Raw genomic sequence first — 21960 nt, forward strand, 5'->3', positions numbered from 1 at the left:
TTTACATGTTTTCTCAATGAACTACCCTCATGTACAAATAAAAATCTGTATTTGTTTCTGCTCTGATTTAAAGTATGGTAAATTATTCCTATAAATAGGTCTGCTGTGTCTGTTTTTGTACTTTCAAATAAAGCTTTTTCCTTATTAAGCATTTCAGCTACTCAGTTCACCATGTGCAAGTTACAGAGGCAAAAACAATTACTTTATTTTGCATTAGTGCCAAACAAGACAAAGATGATACTATTTTAAGTCATTTTGTACCTAGCTGTAAAATCATTTCTGCTTTCCCAGACAGCTTTTATTGGCACAAGAGAATATAAAACTAGGACTTGATATACAAAAAATTGGTCTCAAATAACTAATCTGTTTAAAAAGTCACATGTCTTGCATTGACACAGATTGATAACATTTCTAGTGAAGAAAAGAGAAGAGAAAGTATCAAAAATTCTCTTAAAAGCATAAAGATTTCATTGTGTTTCTCTTCTCTTTGCCCACATTTCTGTTTCATCGAACTACGCCTGAACTACACACAATAAATACATTAGGATCTTTTCCTGTCATCTTCCAAACAAACATATTAAACATCACAATTTACACTAATCAAATTTTGTACATCATAATCCGAGGAACGCGGACTTATATTTTGAATAGTGGTGTGAACTTCTCAATCACATAAATCTCTGTCAAAAGCATTTACAATAGTGCAGAAGCTGCAAAAAAGAGAACTGTTAGCATCTGTTAAACAGCTGTCTCGTTGCACTGAATTACACTCTTTTGCACAGTGAGAAAATTAATGTGAATAATATAGCTCCCACTTTGCAGGAGACGGGTTTATCCAATTTGTCTCTGCTGTGGTAGATACAAAGGATTGTGAAGCGCAGTCTGCAGCTTGAAGTGCCTGCTCCAAAACTAATGTGTCTTTGAACAAATCCTTCCATTTGTCAGGAAATCATGCAGAGGAATGCTCAGCAAATACTTCAAACGAGGAGACGCGAGAAACGGTCCATGAAGTGCCATTCTCAGCCATCGCCGGCTTCCCTGCTTCCCACCTGGAGTCACGTATTAATCATCTCCTCTTTGAAACTGACATGAATCAGTGGGAGCGCACTTCACATGGCCAGAGAGCAAGCAGGGACATAATGACAGAATCAGCATCAGGGACTCGGCTGAACATCCAGCAGCAGCAGCAGCTCGATTTAGAGAAAATGCACAGCTCCGAACTCTGATGCAGTGAAGGTGACATGTCATTTTCATGCAGTTATTAATCCCGAGATGGAGACAGATCAGTTCTCTGGCTATTGATTTTAACTGTATTATATTTCATCCTCCTCTTTGGTGGTTTAAATTATCTTTAAAGTAGGGCAGAAGACAGCAGTCCATTTAGAAATACTGGGATCGTGGAACACCTGGGTTTCATCCAGCTCTGTGAGATATGCAATACAGCTGGCTCCCCAGGAGGTCAGAGATGGAGGTGGCGGGGGCACAGAAACCTGGATCTCGCTAGAAATATGCCTAGAACTCGTCATCAGATGTAATCAGCATGATTTTGTCAGACTTGTGGGAGCCCTTGTTGCCCGTAGCCACTTTTCCGTTAGCGCTGGGGTGGGTCACCTCCTGTGTGGATTGCTGGGTGTACTGCTGATAGGCTGGGGAGAAGTTGTGGATGGCGTCCTGTACCATGTCTCCCGGGTTTATGGTTTCCTTCAGACCACTGGAGATGCTCTGCATTGGGGGGATGTTCTCTGCAGAAACAACACAGGCACGGGTCAGACAGTATTTCCTGTGACTGCAATGTTGCAGGTTTAAATCCCTGAGAAAAGGGATCTGTCTGAATACAAATAAGAGGAAGCAGATGTGAAATCGAGGCCAATTTGAGTCGAAAAAAAACACAAAGTTGTTTCAAAGCAGGATTAAATAATATTTCTTGAAAATGAAAACAAGATGAATGATGAAAAAAAAATGCCTAGCAGCATGCTGAGCTGTTGTGTACATTAGATAAGTACATCATTTTGCTTTTTAATTCATTGCTAATCTTTAAAATGGTAAAACAGTGCAACAAATGTTCATTACAAATTCCCCACATCTTCAGACCGTCCAACCTACAGACCTTTACTAACCCTCTAAACCCCAAGCATGTTTCTGGGTGTTGTTTTTTGGTAGTTTCACATTTTTTCCTCACTGTTGGCAACTGCAATATAGAGTCCTGCACCTCGATGGAAACAGCACAGCCCTGGCTAGAAGTAGAGACACTGGAACCCATTCTGTGCAGCATAATACATTTTAAAAGGAAAAAAAAAAGAAGATTTCTTTATGTTACAAAAACTAAAAAAAAAAAGGAATAAACACGTACAAAAGTTTGTCCAAGTGCCCCAAGGTCTTACCAACACTGGGACAAAGTAGCATTTTCTATTTGTTTTCACACCGTGTACACACAGCCTGCGGTTCACTTCAGTTCCTTAATTTTTGTCATTGGACTGTCACAGAGCAGTTCAAGGACCTTTGGAGAGCTGAAAATCTGATGATTCTTTATGTTTTTACAGTTTCTGGCAATGACAGACGGTGTCATTTGTTGATGTGCCTTTCAACCCTGTCGGAGGATTTTAGGGTTCAGCAGGTTCATATTCCAAAAATTACTTAAGACTCTACCTAAAAACTCTAATGCTAATCTGTGTCATTACTATTTTTTGGGCACCGGATTTGGAGTCAAATGACTTAATATTTCAATGCTACTGTCTGTCCAAAGCCATACACAGTAGCAGTAATCTAAAAAACAAACACTAAATAGGTATGTCTTATTCCTTTCTGCTTTTTCAGAGGCTGTGGTCTATATCTATCTACATACAGCCTGAACACAATTCAGTCACTGTCTTCTCTGATATTCCCTGAGCATCCAGCTATGAGCCAAGCTGCATTTACCCCAGAACTAAAAGGATCTCCAAAGGGAAAAAAAAAAAAGCGAGCCGGCAGACATCCTCGGCCTTCTGTTTCAGGGTCACTGGCAGTGTTGTCTGGATTGGCTTTTGGAGGTGGCAAAAAGAAGGGCAAAGTGGGGTTGGAGGGGGTACAGGGTGGTTAGACACGGTCTACTGAGTTTCTCCTTACAGCTTGCCTTTCCCGCTCCACGAGGCTGAAGCAGGGGAACAGTAAACCAGAGGTGTGGAGACCTCTGCAATCAAACATGTCAGTGCCTGAGGGAATGCTAATGTTATTGCCCAAAAGTTATAGAAGGAAACCGTGTGACTGAAGTAATAACACTAAACCCGAAGAATGACATTTAATAATCAGATGCTCACTTTGGAGCAATGTTGTGATGATACTCAGTCGAAACCACAGGATGGGTAACCAGTTTCTTTCCAATACAGGCAGGAAAACCAACAATTTGTTGTTTTTTACTTTCTTTGATCATATCAACTTGAAGTATTTCGCATTCATCAACATGCAGCGTTTCTATATGGTAGACAGTTGAGCATTTTTTCAAAACAGGACAAATGACACAATTACAGACGCCGTTTCTCTTGGTTTTATATAATGTACTGCGGATTTGAATTTCTCTCCATACTTCTCTGCGTTTCTTTTATGGCAAGCGTCCTCTGAGCTATTTAGTATCGATGTTTACCCTTGGGATGATTGCTGCCCCTGCAACCTGACTGCCACCTAGCTCACCACAGCACTGCATTTAAGTCACAAATAAACGCACATCTTAGTTTCTGTATCAGTTGAAAAAGGGGGATGAATAGTGAATCTAACTCTAAAAATCAGTGTGATTGGCCTAAAGGTACACAGCAATGCAATTACTGTTATTTCCAACACTTTCAAGTCTGTGTCAGTCCTTATTCTGTAGTGGAGAGAGGCAATTAGCCTCGGGAATTGTCAACATATTTCCAAGGCGAGGTAAAGAGGACAAGAGGTAACAATCGCTCCAGCTGCTTTTCCCTGCTCCCTGTATAAGCCGCATCACTCACCTGGCACGTCGTTCTTCTTCTCCTGGTAGACAGTGCAGGTGAAGGCGTATCGGAGGGCAATGGCAGCAAAGAACATTTCAATGCAGATGATGAAGTTTTGCCAGCCTGCTGCCACGGTGCCGGCGCCGACCTCGTGTCCCTCGATGAAAAGCGCGTTGGGAATGACACCGCAGCGCTCCAGGATGGCGAGGACCATTCCTACGGAAAGGAGCAACATTTTCTCTCTGAGTTTATAGACGCTGGTAATGAATGAAAAAAAAAAAAGAGGAGAGGCAATCTTACCTTGCCAGAAGGATAGGAAGATGACGGATTTAATTGTGAGAAATTTGAGCACTGGTTCATAAGGCCTGAGCAGGTCACTTGTTGCGAAGAAGAAGAGGAAAAGAGCGTAGAGGGCCAGGCTGACTGAGAAGTTGTAGATGATTGTGATATACAGGTATCCTCCGTTCACACTGCACAGAAAAAGAATTGAAAGATGGTGACTTTACAAACTTGAAATCATGTGTTGGTGATCAACATAACATGTCTGCATACTGAAGGTTCCTTAAGTTTCTTGATAGTAATTACTTGTTCAGTTTTGATTCCATTTGTAACTTAGGGCTGAATAAAAAAAGACTGCTTAAGTCTGATGATATATCAGCCATATTGCATGAACAGCAGGCATCTTTTTGTCATCTTCTTTAAACAAGAAGTTAAAGCTCGTTTGTACAAGGTCCTCTTATTTCCAGGATTCATCTGATAAACAGGCAGATATCTATATTTGATTGTCAGTCCGCCTTTCCACCCTTTTCGCATTCTAGAGAGCCTCTCTGAGGACTCAGCTGTGACTACACTAATTACTCCCATGCAGTACAGAGTGCATGGTTGGCTGAAAGCGAATAAGTAAACAATCTGTGAATCATCGTGGTCTTTGCTGCGGCGCTTAAAGAAAGCCATGAAAAAAAGGAAAAAAACAAAAAAAACTTTTATTTCTGCCTGCTAATTTTGCTGTTGAAGTATATGGGAAAATAAGAGGAAGCATCAAATAAAGTCTATCGTTTAGCTTGACAGTAAGAGGGTGACAATATAAAGCTGATTGGAAACTTCAGCATGCAGCTCTCATTGAACTCTGTGCTTCCTCTGAGTAGTTTTGAAACAAGTGTTGTCACAGCTGAATCCTCAGAAAGAGACACTGAACGGAGAGGCGGAAGAAGAGCACCTGAAAAGAAGTCAGGCGGAATTTATGGACTGCAGATTTTTATAGCGTTTGATTTTACGCTAAAGACACTTTTATTCAATATATTACCCTCTTCGTATTCTGTTGAGACCCTTACCGGCTCATGTGAAGCACTGAGATACACTTGAATTAAATTTATCAGTCTGCAATTTAGCCCCAGCCTTTGTATCACTTGACATACAAAAGCAGAAATATGAAATGAAGTAGTGCCGCTCTTCTTAGAATTCGCCTAGTGTAACATATGATAAGAATTAAGAGGCTTCATTTTAAAACACTTACTACCATTGGGGAAAAAGTGGCAATATAAGTTCTTCAGCCCTTATTGCAAAAACCCTTTGAATTACTTGTTGCAATATGAACAATACCCAAGAAGCTGAGATTATGGCAGTGACAGTGACACAACTGGGACAACATGCAGCAGAGTACCTGCAAAGTTTGAACCCATCACTTTTAACTCCAACTAATCCAGACATTTTTCACCGTGCCGACTGTGAAGAGGTGATATAATTATCTGCATTTCCAAATTGTTTCCATGTGCGTGTAAACAGCAAACAAACCTCCTGGCAATGACGTGGATGTGTACGATACATAAAGAATGAAATGCAAAGAGAGGTGCTGCTCACTTAAAATCTCCATCGTGATATTTGCCAAAGGCCTGCAGGATGATGGTGATGGCTGCCATGATGGGTTTGACAACGCAGAACTGCAGAGTCGCCTGGAGAACACATTACAATTCAGAGTGAGACATCGAAGAGACGACAAACAAGGACACCGAGAAGGAAGAGGACGTCAGAACCTGTTTGCACATCTAATTAGACGGGAAAGATTTGTGAATGTAAGGTGTGTATTTACAAATAGTGGTAGTTTTTACCTCTAACCATCAGAATGCTTTTTTATTTTTTTTTTTTACTGTGTATACACTCACCGCACAACAAGCTTATTCCTTTTCAGTACAGATAATACATTAACTTAATACAGTGGAACGGCTAACCGGTCTGAAAATGACAACATCCATCGACTAGCACAACTCAGGTTCACTAATAAACAGGTTAAAAGGCGATTCCCTGTTTTATGAGGGGTTATGTGTTGGATTATTTCTTGGCTCTGAGCAGTAGCTTCCTGGAATCTTTGATGCTTGTCTGGCAATTGCTCAGAGCCAAGAAACTGTCCGGCAACAACACCTCAATGGAAAGCAATTTTTTTTTTTTTTTCAACTCCAGTTTCCCCGTAGATGGAACGATTCCAGTTTGAACTATTGCTTTAACACAGAGACCTAAAATACTGAAGAAAAATCGTTGTAAGCCATGCAATGCATTGTTTTTTTAAAGTGGCTTTGCCTTCAAATGATCATCGTAAACCCGGAGACAGTGACGTGTTAATGTTGATGGGACAACAAAAGATGGAGGCTCGCATGGATATATAACTGTAGGACAGGTGTTGTGTACTGGAGCCTGACCTAACCAATCGGACAGGCTGCTCCAGACTCCCATCACTGCTGCAGTACTTCAACTTGACCAGCCGAGCGGGCTTGGGAAAATGGCAGCAACGGGTCATTTATAGTACACATTCACTTAGAAGATTTTAGTACTAACAGTCTCTACTTACTACTCTACTATTGTTCGACCGCCAGACTGTCACTCTGAATATCCTCAAAGAAAATATTTTGCTATGACACTACCTGACATGCTTGATATTCAAAACACAACGCACGCTCATAATGGCAGCGGATTAGAAGTCAACCAGGGTTTCTGCCTCAATTTAATTCAGAATCAATTACTGCATCCATGTAATCAAGGGTCTTTAGAGACCTAGTAATAAACTTTAATCAAGCTAAGCCACACGGCATTTCATGATACAAATGTAAGATAGCAGGACATTTCTATTTCTACATGCATGTCAGCTGTGTGACTAGCAACTATATTGAAAATTTTAGTGCATCAGAGGGTTATGTGTTGCCACACTTGACTTTTTCCATTTTTATGAGCAACCTGTCGGCATTTTCCATGAAAATTAACCCTCTGAATTCCCAATCCTGCTGGCAAGTTTGAAAGGCAAGTTACCACCAAAATTGCACCATTTATCAGAGCTAGAAACTGTAAAAACAGAAACAAATTTGTCAGATTTTCAATTTACTGTTGGTACTTGAACTAATCTGCGATGTGATGTTCTGTCAGGGTGCAGAAATAACCTTAACTGTGATATTTCATCAAAAATCAATGTATCCCACGTGGCTCATGTAAGAAAACAAACTCATCAATTTTACATCAAATTCTGTAAATAAAAAAAAAAGAAAAGATTCTGGGCTTCTCAGTGCAACCATGAAGTGATGAGTGACTCAGCTGTGACCAAAAGTCATATGACGAAAAGGCTTTTCGGCTGAACTGCAGGCAGTGTTAACACAGAGCAGATGAGAGACAAGGACAAAAACAAAATAAAAATGTAAGCAGCAAAACCTCAATAGCATGTGGAACAACTGTGTTATAACGCCAACTCTGCTGGACTGCACAAAGGACATTTTTGAGATATTTCTACTTCCAGCCATGGTTGTGTTGTTTCCATGGAAGTGTAGGACTTTACATTGCAATGAAAAATGAGCCCACAGTGAGTGAAAATGGGGCCACGTAGAAGCTGTTTGGGGTTCAGAGGGTTTCATAAAATCTCATTGAAAATTCACAGCTAGAAATGGCCTGAAGCATTTTTATCAACTGTCAACAAAGCTCATTGTTAAAACAGCAACATCGCTCTAATTACTCTATTGCAAACATGGACTGTATATGAAAAACTCATTAGCATGAGAATTGCTGTTTTTAAGCCTCGAGTTTGGCTTTGGAAACCAGACGTAATGAATGAGGGATGAATTTGACTGAGAACTGAAGGACACTGTACGAGACACTATGAGCTGATGGAGGGGCATCAGTCAATAAGCGTCCATATAGCAACGCTCTAGAAGATACCCGGCTTTATCATCTAATTTGCTTTAGTTTTATTGTCTATTTTACTTGAGGGCATGAATTCATAAGTACCATGCAACAAACTAAGGGTCAAGTACAGTCATCGTGTCAGACTTCCATTGAACCATACTTCTCTTGGCAACCAGAGGAGTCGCCTCCTGCTGGCTGTTAGAAAGGATGCAGGTGTAAGGCACTACCATGTTTGCTTCACTTAACTTCTATATACAGTATGATTACAAACAGACCTCCAAAACTCTTCAGAGCGGCAGTAGTTACTCATGAAATCTACTGCGTGTATCAGACCTGCTGATTCATACTTTTCTCTTTTTGCTGCTACCCATCACTCCTGCATCTTTAATTTCTGAGAACTCTGCGATCTTTCCGATAAAATCTCTGCTCAACATCAAGTATTTCTTAATAGACACATCAACTCCTGTTGTATTTCTACTACTGTTTTTTTCTTTTTCCTGCTTTTGAAGGAAGCAAGAAGAGTTCTTGTAGTCGGCCATTGTTTAAACCAGCAGTACCTGATTTTTAAAAAAAAATTTTCCCCTCCACCCACTTGGGAGCACGGTGTGAACACATCATTGACATATCAGCAACAGCTGCTGTTTATGCATCCAACAGTCGTGTAGCAGCATCACCATTCATTTGGAGTCGTGTGTCTGGTCATGTCGAGAAGCTGCGTCCAACATTCAGCCTTTTTTTTCCAGCCGTTTTTAAGTGTCTACCAGCTCCTGAGGGAAATAATTGGCTCTTTCACTGCTAAATGCTGCACCATCCTAAGCAGCTCGTCACAAACTGTGTCCGTTTGCATAACAGCTGTGGCAAAAAAAAGACAATGCAAACAAAAGAGCGATGGGAGTGAAGAAAAAAACAGTTAGGTTGCAAAATAATAAGCTGAAATGTGCAAAGCCATGGGAAGCTGCAGATTCATGTTATGATGCTTTATTATTTATCAATATAAGCAACCCTACTGACATTTTAAAATTACATTGCTATTCGGTGTATTGTTGGGATAAAAATATCAGTTCAAGTATCACCTACTTTCTAATTCAGTATTCCCATATATACCTATAATATAATTGAATTTGTAGCAGCCAGTTTACGCTACCAAAACTGCAGTACCCAGGCAGTCACACCCATTTGCACTTAACGGTTTATTAATTTGGACACAAAATGGCCATCACAGGCACAACAGCTGTCCCTGGGCGCCACGAGATTCCCACTTGTACCCAGTTTTATGAAAATGATTCCCTGAAGCATCCCACGATATGATAAATGACTTATAACTGAAATGTCAAAAAACAGTTTAGGATGTAAGAGCAGCTTATCCTCTAACCTTATCTTCAAGAACCAACATAACTCTAGGCTGCTTTTCCATATCAGTGATTCATTTGTTAAGCCCTCTTCTAATGACACAGCGAAGCTTCCCCGAAACGTGCAAAGAATTTTAATGCTTTTTACCCTCCAAAAACGGATCAAGGCCTATCAGATCTTGTGCTCTGCCAGTTTTAGTACTCTGTTGCAAGGAGCCGTTGAAGATATTTTAACTCACCTCACCTCAAATTCTCTCCCGACGAGAACACACCGGTGTTTTCTTACCCCAAATCACAACATTATGTGATTAGTCTAGAGTATATATAGAGTGCTTCAGTGATTAGTTTGAATGAATTAACATGTATGACAGCAAGTGTTAAAATCACTTCAGTCTCGACCTGCAAAACAACATTTAATTCCTAAACTGCTCAATATATTGACTCCTGAATGTTGAATGAATGTCAATGAGAATGGCCCATTTAAAAAGCAGGGCAATAAAAACTTTATCTACTACAAAACTTTCACAACATAAACTCTAACCGACAAAACGACACAAAAATGATTAGAGTTTTAGTGCAATACTCCTGTGTAAAATCCACAGTGCTGATCTTTAATCGTTTTCTCATTCGCCACCAGAGGTTTTTCTTTTAAAGCACTTCACGTAAGGTTCCTGTTGAGGCACATGGAGTGTTTATCACTCTGTTCTTTAAAAAAAAAAAAAATCATTTCACCATGTATTTTGTTTTGAAGTCATAACTCTCAGTTTCAATATCCATCAGTGTTACTGGAAGCTTGTGCAGCATCCCAAGACACTGGAAAGGAGCTCTGCGCTGACAGCTCATATCATCGCTCTGTGTTTATTATCAAACTGTTTTCACCTGGCCTCAATTGCTTTTGTTTTTCCTTTTTTTTTTTTCTCTCCCTTGTACCCCTTTTTAAACCATTGGATGTTATCCCCTGAAAAGCACACAGTCAATTATAACAGCTGTCATTTTAAAGCAGTCTGGGGACCCTGGGCAGAATGGTAATTTACATCACGGTATTGTTTGTCGGTTTATTTATTTATTTCATAATGACAATTTGATGTGTTCTTGTTTTCCTTCTGTGTCTGTTTGCATCGGTGGTCAAAAGGAGCATCTCCAGAGCAGAGATAAGGAGATGACTGAAGCTCACCTGTTTGCAGAATCTTAAAAAGCCGATGGAGTAGCTCATTCCGACGAGGCAGCATGTACCGTAGAGACAACTTGACCTGCGAAGACAACGGGAGGAGATGAGTTACTGTGTGATGTCAATGCTGGAAACATCGGGTAACAGAAATGAGTGTGAGCCTACAAACTGTATGCAGAATAGGGATTCATGCTTAATAAAACACATTCATTAAAAATGTTTAGTTTTTGTTGATATTAGACCTCAAATAAGCTACTTTGAGTCATTTTTCAAGCACCACAATTCAGAAATGTGTACATTTTAGTGTCACTGCATTGGTTTATGTCACCTTGGACTGAGAGAAACTGTGATGAGCACTTGGCTTTATTTTTTTAAATGAGCTGCTGATAAAACGATAATAACAAACATGCTTAAAGTAGTTGCACCACTTCTTGACATCCCTGCTTTAGTTTAAGAACGATCAGTTTAAAAATAGTCACGGCCATAGTTCATGCAAAGCTATAAAAGTCTAACCTGTAAGATGCTTGTATCATATTATGCGTAATCAAGAAAATCCTTGATGCACATCCAATAAACTTGACTTTAATTATTTTATCTAACATACTGTATATATACACTTTACATTTGTATATACGTATGTAGAGCACAACATCAATATTACTGCTATTTCATGTGCTCATGGTTCATATGTGACACGTACACGAGGTCATGTCTTGTAGATTTAAAGCTGGACTGCTCTGACAACATTAAGAAACTGAACGAAAACTGCTAAATTAGACTTTTTCTTAAAAACACTCTTATATGAGTGTATTCGGGTAACTCATTGTTACTATTATTTGTTAGTATTATCGCTTAGTCATTGGTGTTAGGAGATGTGTTAGGGGTTGGAGAAGGCAGACGGATTAAATAAAACTGGCGAGAAAGACTGGGCTGTGCTGCAAGGCTGAGCACGGAGGCAGCGGCGGAGGAAGATTAGGACTAAACTCAGCCTGATCCTAAACAACAGCTCACAATCAGTCAGGTGCAGCTACAGAGCATTCTCCGCCTCACTCACCTCAGGTGCTGTTCGCAGCACTTTAGGGGCTTTTCGTGCTCTTAACCATCAGATTATACAAAAGAAATTGTCTCGTTTTTTGAACAATACTTCATTATTTACTTCATGTCTGTGCCTCTAATTGATTTACTTTGTCTGTTTTCCTGCAGATACGTAGACAATGCCATAGCACTACAAGGCAACCAGATTACTTGCAAATAAGAGGATGGGCAGTCAAAACAAATTCAAATTGAGATTTGCCTGTAGGCCAGAAATGGTCTTTACTGTTCTCTGCCTTGATTCCTACAAACCTTGTCTGTATCTAAGGTGTATTTTCACACTTAACATGGTTTATTAATGAGACTGCCTTATTAAACTTGATCTGCTGTACATTAGAATAGGACTGGGTTCAATGTGCTACTATTTAATTTCCACTATCATAACAAGCAGATTATAATAATTTTGTGTACACACAGACAACATGATTTAATGTATCTGCCATGTCGTTAATTAAAACACATTCTACTTGAACCTAACTGGGATGAGTTATGCTCTAACTTGAAGAGACAGCGCCTTTGGTCAAAAATCACTTGCTGGGAATTTCTCACTGACTTACGAATATGATGTGATGTCTGTGGAAATCCTAAAGGATCAGTAAAAGCAAAGTGAACATTTTACAAACTAGATGTACACCATGTATCTTCTTTCTGCTTGCTGGTGTCAAGCTGTGGCATCATTCATCACGACTCAACATCAGTGTCTGTATTGTCTCATGAACGAGGCAAAGAGCCGCTGCCCTGTGGCTGAGTCAGCCATAAAGCACAGCCTATAAAGACTGATCAAAAGCTCAGATATAGAGGAGAACTGTCACCTACGACCGACTGTGTATTGGCAGCACTTCCGCAGCGGTGTTCAAACCGAGTGCTAATTCAAGGCCAATAAATGCCCTTTGGACCTTTTATGATCATAAACATAAAGGAAAAACCATACCACAGTTGTTCCAGTCAGGCTGAAATGTTTTTTTTTTTTTACTTCTGAGTCAACATATTATTTAACAGAACTCTTTCAGTCCAGCATGTACATTTATCACTCAGCTGCATGTGAAAATGGGCTGAGAGCACTCACTGTATGGGCTTCCCTCGGATCTCTGACATGATTGCACTCTCTCCTCCCAGATACTCAAAGGACAGGCTCAGGAAATTGTAAATGACAAACGCTGTAACACAAAGAGAAGAGGTTTTTTCTTTTATTATTAACCCAATATCAAACTGATTTCATGCCTTGATTTTAACTGTAGAATAATTTCTCATCACCTTCAAGTATAACTTCACTGACAAGGTCAAATCATTTAAGAGGAAAAAAAAAACTTCCACATGATAAAAATAATTAGTCCTACATTTTGGAACAATAAACGTTTCAGTCCTTACATTAAGAAGCTTCCAAGGGTTCTGTGTCTTGGAAATCCCTTCCTAATCCTTTGTTGCTATTTAAGGAGGGATTAAATGAAGCTAATGCAGATGGTGTCCAGTCAAGAGAAGGTTCATTATGTTTTAGCTGTAGCCGCTGGTGGTATTCTAGTCTCAACTTCTTTCGGATGCACTGCACTATTAATCAGCCACAAAATTGGCCTGCAAACTGGCACCTAATCTCCTGAATAATGTATTTCCTATTTTCCCCCCAAATTACTTGTAATCCATTTTTCATATCATTCACCTTTGCCACTGGTGAAGTGCGCTGGTCTTCAAACTTCAACGCGTAATTATTGTTGCACTGTACAAAGGCAATTAAACTGCAGTCTAGAGAACAGGGTCTAGATTATAGCTGCATGCTGAAAATCGTTGAACAAATCTTGCAATGAATCACCCTAAGTTCTGTTCAACAAGCACAACAAGAAAGGAGAAGAAAATGGATGCTCCTAGAAATGTAACACCTCCAATAATGAGGGTTACCTACATGAGCACAATGACTGCTGAGAAAAACTAGTTTGGTCACTTCTTTAGTTTTCTCCCCCCCGGCTGCCATCTGACATATGAGGGCAGGAAAACAACAGCGACGGCTCAGAAAGGAGACTATCAGGCAGATTATGTAGGGCTTGGGATGCTTACCTTCGTAGCAGTCTCGAATGGAATCAAAATAGACATAATACTGGTCGTTGCTGATGAAGAGGAGGCTGAGCCAAGAATCAAAGGCATAAATTGGCACAATAAACAGGATGCGGATGATGTAGCGCTGCTCGTTAGGGACGGTGTAGGATCGAAGGTGTGTATAGATCTACAATGAAAACATGGAGAAAGCAGAAAAAACATCAGGGAAAAAGAAAAAAAAAAATACGACCTTGTTAAGCACTGTCACAAAATCATAGAGCAGACTTAAATAACACGGTACCTTACTTCAGCTCATGATGTGTCAGATTAAAATTATGTAATGTAGCCTTCATATAAATACATACAAAAGTAGCCTGCTTTTACTAGGCAACGGAACTACGGCTACGAACATCAGGAAGGCTGCACAACTATTCTCATTATTAATTATTAACTCAAGGTATTATTTGACAAATCAATAAAAAGCCATTTTAATTTCCTAGTACCCAAGGTTCAAACTGAGAGTGCACATGAAGAACTGTTCCAAATGACAGATATTCAATTTGCATTGATAATAAACAGCCATGAAGAAGGAAATCCTCAGTTTACAAAGCTACAGCTAGAATACAGACTGTGTGGCATTTTCGTTAATTGCTTTTCAAACCTTCTCAAAATCGACTAATTGATTAATCAGTAAATCCTATAAGCTCTAAAGCTGACATTTGCATCTTTGCAGTTTTACAGATGAGTAATGTTATTAAAATAGCAAGAAAAATATGTGCACATCCTTTGGAATTATCTGCATTTATGACTAAATTTGTCTGAAAATAAGTAACTATGAGCAAAGATGTTGAGCGAATATGTCAAGGCTTGAAGTCAAGACTGAATACATCGTTCAAGCATTGACTCTAGGATAATGACATCGGCATAAGCATATTGGAGTAGGAAAGCTTGTGGGTGTGGGTTTCAGCAACTCAGAATAATAATAATAATAATAACAAAGAATAAAAAAACTGTTAACAAGAAGCATCTGCTGATAAAAAAAAAAAGACATTCAGAAGACGTGTGATCAAGAACTGCATTTGAAGAAAGCTGCAAAGGTTTACAAAGATCTCAGAGTTCATTTACTGATCAGTCCACAGTCAGACAGATCTTTAAATGGAGACGATTGAGTAGCCACTCTCCCTAAAGGTGGCCATCCAGCTTCAAAAGCAAAAAATGAGTTATAAATTATAAATGCTTGTGAGTTATTCGCCTAGGCACATTGCATTTGTCTATCACTGGGACTAGGATGAAGATCAGATCACAGTTTATGACCATGTTTGCAGCAGACCAAGTCAAAAGGTTCACATTGTTTTTCTTGCTATTGCATACTGGCAATTAACAGAACACATTCTTGTTTATTCTTGAGTATCCACAGTTTCAGTTTATGAGACACTCTTGGTAAAAGAAGGCAAAACAGTAGCAGTAATAACTGTGTTAGTTATATTTCTAAAGCACTGAAGTGATACATAAACCACAATAGTGTGAAGACTGTGAAACACCCAACCTTTAATCTGGATGGTATTATTTATGGCCACATTTTATCTTGCACTGACTTGTTCTGTCTGCCACTTTGAAATGCAGCAACAAGGTTGTCTAGAATAAAAGATTACCCAACTCCCAATTTAATGACCTCCCAGTGCGTTAGAGCTTCAAACTTACTGACCACACCTTACATTGTGCAGCTCTGACTTTCCATACAGCGGCAGATAATAAGATCAGTAAATAAACTTTGTTTCGCAGAGACGATAAAGGTCCTAACCTTTAGATTTAACACACACACAACTCTTCCACATGGCCTCATATGGCCTCTACAAATGTAATATAATGCAGCTGACAACCTTTAGAGAAACCAACACAGCTAACAGCGGACAATCCAGTGTTCATTGTTTTCAGTTTTTAGACCTGAATTGGCTCGACAATTTACATTTCTACACCAACAATGAGGAGTAACATTTAGGAATTACTCTGGAAAGGCACAGCTGTTGACGAGGCTGAGTTAAATGACGCGTTTTTCCATTCTAACCTCAAGCAAATGAAGTATGTGCAGTATGATCTGTATGTCAGCAGACTGAGATAAGCTTTCGACAGCATGAGGAAAGTTCAGTTAAACTTTCAGAGCTCTCAGGTGATGTAATGAGACCACATGACCATGGTGGCTAATGGCACCAACATGAACAAACCAACAACGGAGCTGTTGGGAAATACGAAAGAGAAATATCTCAGTAGTATATGTTATTGCAAATTTAATCTGCCATCAAATAACTTCTTCTCTGACTGATACTCGTAGGATCTCTTCAACTAAATAATTAGCGGATATAATTGAAAAATCTGACAAACTGTCTCTCCGATATTATTGTCCCTCTGAAGATGAATGCAGTCGTGCAGAATGAGCTCTTAAACTGTAGCGCTTCTTAAAGACCAAAGCATATTAGAGGAATATCATTGTGGTGCCAGAGACGATGGCAATCGTTTTCTAGTAATAACTGATGACTCATCCTTCATAAAAAGACAATTTAAAAAAGGACTAGCCAACTGAAAGTTTCTCAGTCGACCAAGCTGCTTATGACTCATTAGTCAACTAATTGTGTGTGAGGGGCAATCCAAGTAATTCACACTGAGCTTGAAACGCCATCGACTAATAACCATAACTCTCTGAGGAGACATAAAATAAAAACAACATCACTTCAATATTCAAATTGTACTTCATCCAACAACCAACTCACTATAATTACAATTTGTAGAAGTGCAATGTCATCTGAAGCAGAATAAAATCAGACAGCCTCTTTTCTTAATATTCTGTTCAAGTCTTTATTCGCACAATATAATAATATGTTGAATATATTTTTCTTTTTCAGGCTTTTTAAAATCATCTTGGGTTGCAAGCTGAATATCTGCTAGTTTTATACTTAGGATTTAGGAAACTGTGGTGGGAATTTTCACAATTTTCGATCATTTTAAAGACTAATCAAATGGAAAAAAAAAATAAAAATCATTAGTTACAGGCCTAAGTTCAACTTCAACTAGAAAAAAAAAATACCGCAATAGAAAACATTAAGTACTTTCTCTCTATAAATTTCGCCTTTATTTTTTGCATCCCATTTGGTTGCAGTTCTATCCCAAATATAATCAAAACACTGAAGATGGCTACTATGGTGTTTATGAAAAAGTCCCACCTGTATATAGCAATAGGTGTGCTTGAAGGTTTTTTTGCTGTCCTTTGAGAAATAAGTGAAAATTCTAATTACTTTAAAACTTCTCAAAAGTCCACCCATTCTGTCAGTATTCCAAGCAGTCATTAGAATAATGTTTTCTTGGTGGGCTTTTTTGCACTATATTAATGTTAAACATACCATCAGCGGCGTTTTAAAATTTTAAATGTTTTTAAACGACTGCTCAACGTCTCCACTCGACACATGCAGCTTGATTAAATGCCCATTAGAGGCTGCACATTAAAGCCTGATTACCGTGAGGGTGGGGGTGGGATGGCCATCTCTACATGTGAAGTGAAGCAGAATGCAGACTGATGCCCTCCATTTGCTTGAAAACACAGAAAAACCCATGCTTTTCCTGACAGGAATTCATATTTGTATGCTGAATGAAAACCCAAGTAAACCTCACTGAGACTTATTTGTGCAGTTTTTGCTCTGACACTAGATTTAAGAGCAAAGGCAAACGCATATGTGAGAACATTAATAACCTAAAACAGAAGCGAATCTACGTATTGCAAGTAAACACTGGTGCCATTTGCAAAACATAATACAGCCGTACAATAGGAGATAAGTCTATTCTGTTGCTCTTAATCCCAAATGCTTCAAGTTGCACAGGGACCAATAAGCCCACCACAGTAAAAAATGAACCACACTCCACTGATTACTAGCGCGAAAAGCACCGGCAACATTACAGCAAAGAGGATCTAAGGTCATTGTCTATCTGTGTTTGGTATTCAGAATGTGAGTTTAAAAGTCTATAGCAATCCTCTGGAGTCGGCTCAGATGAAACACCAGCAGCATTGCAACACTAGTCCTGCAGACCATTTTATTCTCCCCGTGTGACAAAAAAGATGCCTGTTGGAAACCTGCTCCACTCTCCCTGCGGAACACTTGCTATTTATTTGTTCAATTAAAATGTCTTGCTGGCAAGTGTTTTGGCCAAACACGTACTATATTAAAAAAGATAGAAACCAATTTGCAGGATATTGAGTCACAACTCCCAATACGGAGATTGTTTTTTGGATCACTGCATGCAACACGTTGATGCATTGTGAGCGTGTCAAAAGGCTTCCCGAGCAACACAAACAACAACTCTTTAATTAATTACGCGACACACAATAAGTTGCACGGGTGTGCTAACATAAATGTGGGTGTAAAATCCAGCTGAAAGATGGACGCACAGCTGGTATTTGGATTGTAAAATCATTAACTAAATCTGGAACTATTACAGCTACACAACATGAAAACCACGTTGAACAAGAAAACAACCTCATCCTTTATAACGCCGTAAACGTTATCTCAATATCAATTGATTTCCCTGCTGATAACACACAGCACCCTTCTGCATTCTCTGCAAATGATAAAAACCATAATGATAAGCTATCATCTCCGCACAGCATGTAACGCGCCCACGCCAGAGGAAACACTTATTTACAACCGCGAGGAAATGGTTTTTTGGTAAAGGTGGTCTGTGTTGAGCCATTTAGTTCTTCCTGGCCATCTTGCTGTGTATTTCATTGTCCTATAATCAGCTAGGGGGATTTTTTTTTGTCAATTTTAATCTGATATTAAGCAAGCAAAACATCCCCACAGTGCAGCGGGGGAATCATTCAAAGCAGGGACATTAAAACCTGCCTAGATTTTTTTTGTTTTGTTTTTAAACCCAGAAACAAATACTTTTAAAACTAGCTAAAGTATCAGTGTGTGTGTGTGTGAGAATAGGAAGCCGAGACACTATATTCACTGCACTGGAGCTGTAAACTAATATGGATATAGGAATATGTTTCTGTCCTCTGGCAAGGGAGGTGCAATCTGTTGGTCCCTAACCATCTCTGATTACACATTTACATCACTGAAAGCTTTGAGGCTGCGTTACTCATTACATGCAATGATTTTCGTCTCTTCAGGCTTCGTTATTCATGTGTAAGTGCTCTAAACTCACCTGGTGGCATGTGATGAGCAAGGCAGACCACACGAATATCCCTGAGAGGGCCTGAGCGGTCATTGTGTTCAAAAACATCTCATCCACGATGGACCCGTTGCTTGTTCGAATGATGGTCATGTTGGAGATGTCTGACTTGTCTGGGAGAATTGGTGCAGCCAGGTGCACGATGGAACTGTTGTCAGCCGATGAATCCATGGCTTCGAGAGAAATGTTCATATGAAAAAGAAAGAAAACAGAAGAAGTCAGTGGGAGGCTTTCAGGTAAAATGTAAGGAGCACTTCCTTCTGAATGAATGTTACTGTGAACAAGATAAAAAAAAAATACAGATTGCTTGTAAATAACAAACTTACTTCCTTTATTTAAAGGAGGACACACATACTTTCCTACAGTCAACCAGCAGCTCACCTTGTCCAGGAGAGACAGGAAGCAGCTTTATCCCGTTTGAACACTGTCCACAAAGAGTCCAGGGTTGTCACAAGCTAACGTTACAGGATCAACACTGAGTATAAGGACGCCTGTGTTTTTTTTTTTTTTAGAATAAAGCAAAGAGGGCATTCACTGCCATTTACAAACGGCCCGTCGACTTCATCCGCGGAGGACTCAACAGCCTAGACTTCCTTGTTTGAGACAGGTGCCTCACCGAGGTCGAAGTCCGCACAGTCAGCGGGCAAAAAGTCAAACAAAAGCTGTTAGAAAACATTCAAAAACTGCGGTAGAGTGTGTCGTTTAAGCTCCTAAACGAGAAGAAAAATGCCAAAAGTTTTAGAAGAAACTGTGCGTGGTTGAGCGGCGACGCGGTGAAGCAGCAGAGATAAACAGGTTGGGCACAGGTGGAGGAGTCACGTGGCCTGGGCTCTGCGTGTGTCGTCATCACGTTGACACACCATGGAAAGATTGCGCTCATCCTCGACTCTGACATTAAACTATAGCTTTCATTCTGTTCCTAAATATTTATCTTTTAGTATTTTTCCCCCCACTTACCTTAATCACAGCATCAAACAAGAAAGAGGAAACATTTCAAACTCTGGAATCAAGTCAAGGTCAATAAACACCTGAGTAAACAGGTTACATAAGCTTTACAAGGGTAATAGGGATCTGTCATGGACTAAGATCTACACAGTCGTGTATACCTATATGAGTTGAGTTGTCAGTAAATAATCAGCTTTAATTTTAATATTAAATGACTCTATCACCCAAATTTCCAACTTTGCAAATATTTTCTGCTCTGATATTAATCTGAATACTCAGTGGTTTTGGACTGTTGGTCTGGAAGGCATCACTTGAACATTTCTCACAACTTTCTGACATTTTACGACGAATTAATTGAGAAAATATTCATATCAATTGCAAATAGAAATAAACATTATTTACAACCCTGGAATCTACACTGAGTTTGCTTAATGTTTTATGAACAAATACAGTCATCCTCAAATTTATTGATACCCTTCCATTAAAGAAACAACAAAATTCACAATAGTCACCCAAATAACTAGAAAATGAAAAAGTCATAAAAAATAAAAAAAAAATTGCTGAATTAAAATTTAGTGAAATAAGACATTGCTTCTGAATTGTGGTTGAAAATAATAATAAAAAATAAAAATTAAAGCACTTTGCTGATGGGCCAAAACACCTGTCAACAGGTGCAGAAGTCTGATTGAGAGTTACAGAAAAAACCTGATGCAGTGATTGGCTGAAAGGGTTGTTCTGTTGTTTCTGTTGAATCACAATTCAAAAGCATGATTTTCATTACATTTCTATTTATTATTACTTTTGTCAATTTCAACTTATTTCAGTGACAGCTGTTTTTTCTTCTTTAATTGGAGGACATGAATACATTTGAGGACGACTGCATATCAGTTGCTTGTCAGAAAATAATCAGCTATAATTTTAATATTAAATTACTCTATAGCCCAAATTCCCAACTTTGCAAATGTTTTCTGCATGTCTTCTGCTAATAATCTGAATATTTGGTTTTGGACTGTTGACCTAAGACAAGACATCTGAAGGCATCACCTGTGACATTTCTCACAATTTTCCTACATTTATTAGGCAAACAACTGATTGAGAAAATATTCATCCATCCATCATCTATACGCTGCTTAATCCTCACTAGGGTCGCAGTGGGCTGGGGTCTTACCCAGCTGACTTAGGGTGAAGGCAGGGGACACCCTGGACAGGTCACCAGTCTATCACAGGGCTACACTTGGAGACAGACAACCAAGCACATTCACACCTACGGACATTTTAGAAACACTAATTAACCTCAATGTTGGACTGTGGGAGGAAGCTGGAGAACCCGGAGAGAACCCACACTGCACAGGGAGAACATGCAAACTCCACGCAGAAAGATCCAGGATGTCCTCACCAGGATCTTCTAGCTGCGAGGCAACAATGTTAACCACCACGCCACCTTTCAGCCCAGAAAATATTCACACTAATTGAAAATGGAAATATACAAGAATTTACAACCCTGAACTCTTTGCTAAATTTGCTTAACGTTTCAGAAACAAATGTGAAACTAACTCTGCTTCCCAACACCCTGGCCCCTTCATGAAACAATCTCAAACAGAAAAAAAATCCAAATTAATCATACATGCTGTAAATTTACTTAGCCTTACACACCTACAAAGTTCTGAGGATGATATGCAGCAACGTTCTGCAAAGCTTATGCACACACACACATAAATATAGATATACCAGTGCTGACCTTGAATCCTGCGTCATCTCTTGAGGTGATGAAAGAGCTGATATAAACTGCTACTACACAAAAAGTTGCTCTGAAATGTGCTGAAAGGACTATTTTACTGTTTGACTGCATTGTCGCCTGTGTAAAAGCGCTATAATAAGATTAAATAAAGCAAAGGCCTCCGCGAGTCTGGAACGGTCGAGCATAAATTTTACATTTGAGAATATTTGTGATATCTAAAATGTGTTAAACCTAAACTATCCATCACTCGGGCTGAGATGGTCGAGCTGCATTTGTTAATGCAATTTAAAAAAAAAAAAAAAAAAAAGCTTCAGGAGCAATCTG

The 21960-nt window shown here is 39.2% G+C and overlaps 1 protein-coding gene across 2 annotated transcripts; it reads right to left on the minus strand.

Annotated features, from left to right (window-relative positions):
• Positions 1–174: 174 nt before the first annotated feature.
• tmem184a (transmembrane protein 184a) lies at positions 175–19761 on the minus strand. 2 transcript variants are annotated; one of them, XM_008280366.1, is made up of 9 exons: positions 19335–19761; positions 18927–19126; positions 13755–13920; positions 12775–12865; positions 10623–10698; positions 5802–5893; positions 4245–4414; positions 3963–4160; positions 175–1742 (listed from the first exon to the last, which is right to left on the minus strand). In XM_008280366.1, exons 2-9 carry the CDS (start codon positions 19122–19124, stop codon positions 1513–1515), a joined length of 1221 nt encoding a protein of 406 aa, XP_008278588.1. In that variant the 5' UTR covers positions 19125–19126; positions 19335–19761; the 3' UTR covers positions 175–1512. The 2 variants fall into 2 exon arrangements, with proteins under 2 accessions (XP_008278588.1, XP_008278587.1); XM_008280365.1 differs by lacking the exon at positions 19335–19761 and having other exon boundaries at positions 18927–19145.
• Between the last annotated feature and the right edge of the window lie 2199 nt (positions 19762–21960).

Source organism: Stegastes partitus, unplaced genomic scaffold, assembly GCF_000690725.1.
Source record: "Stegastes partitus isolate 25-593 unplaced genomic scaffold, Stegastes_partitus-1.0.2 Scaffold191, whole genome shotgun sequence".
Lineage (NCBI taxonomy): Eukaryota > Metazoa > Chordata > Actinopteri > Pomacentridae > Stegastes > Stegastes partitus.

Coding starts and splice junctions, on each gene's coding strand:
- tmem184a (XM_008280365.1), bottom strand. CDS start 19,145: ATGAACATTTCTCTCGAAGCCATGGATTCATCGGCTGACAACAGTTCC. Junction 10,699..12,774: donor ATCCGAGGGAAGCCCATACA/GTGAGTGCTCTC, acceptor TTGTCTTCGCAG/GTCAAGTTGTCTCTACGGTA. Junction 5,894..10,622: donor TTTTAAGATTCTGCAAACAG/GTGAGCTTCAGT, acceptor TGTGTTCTCCAG/GCGACTCTGCAGTTCTGCGT.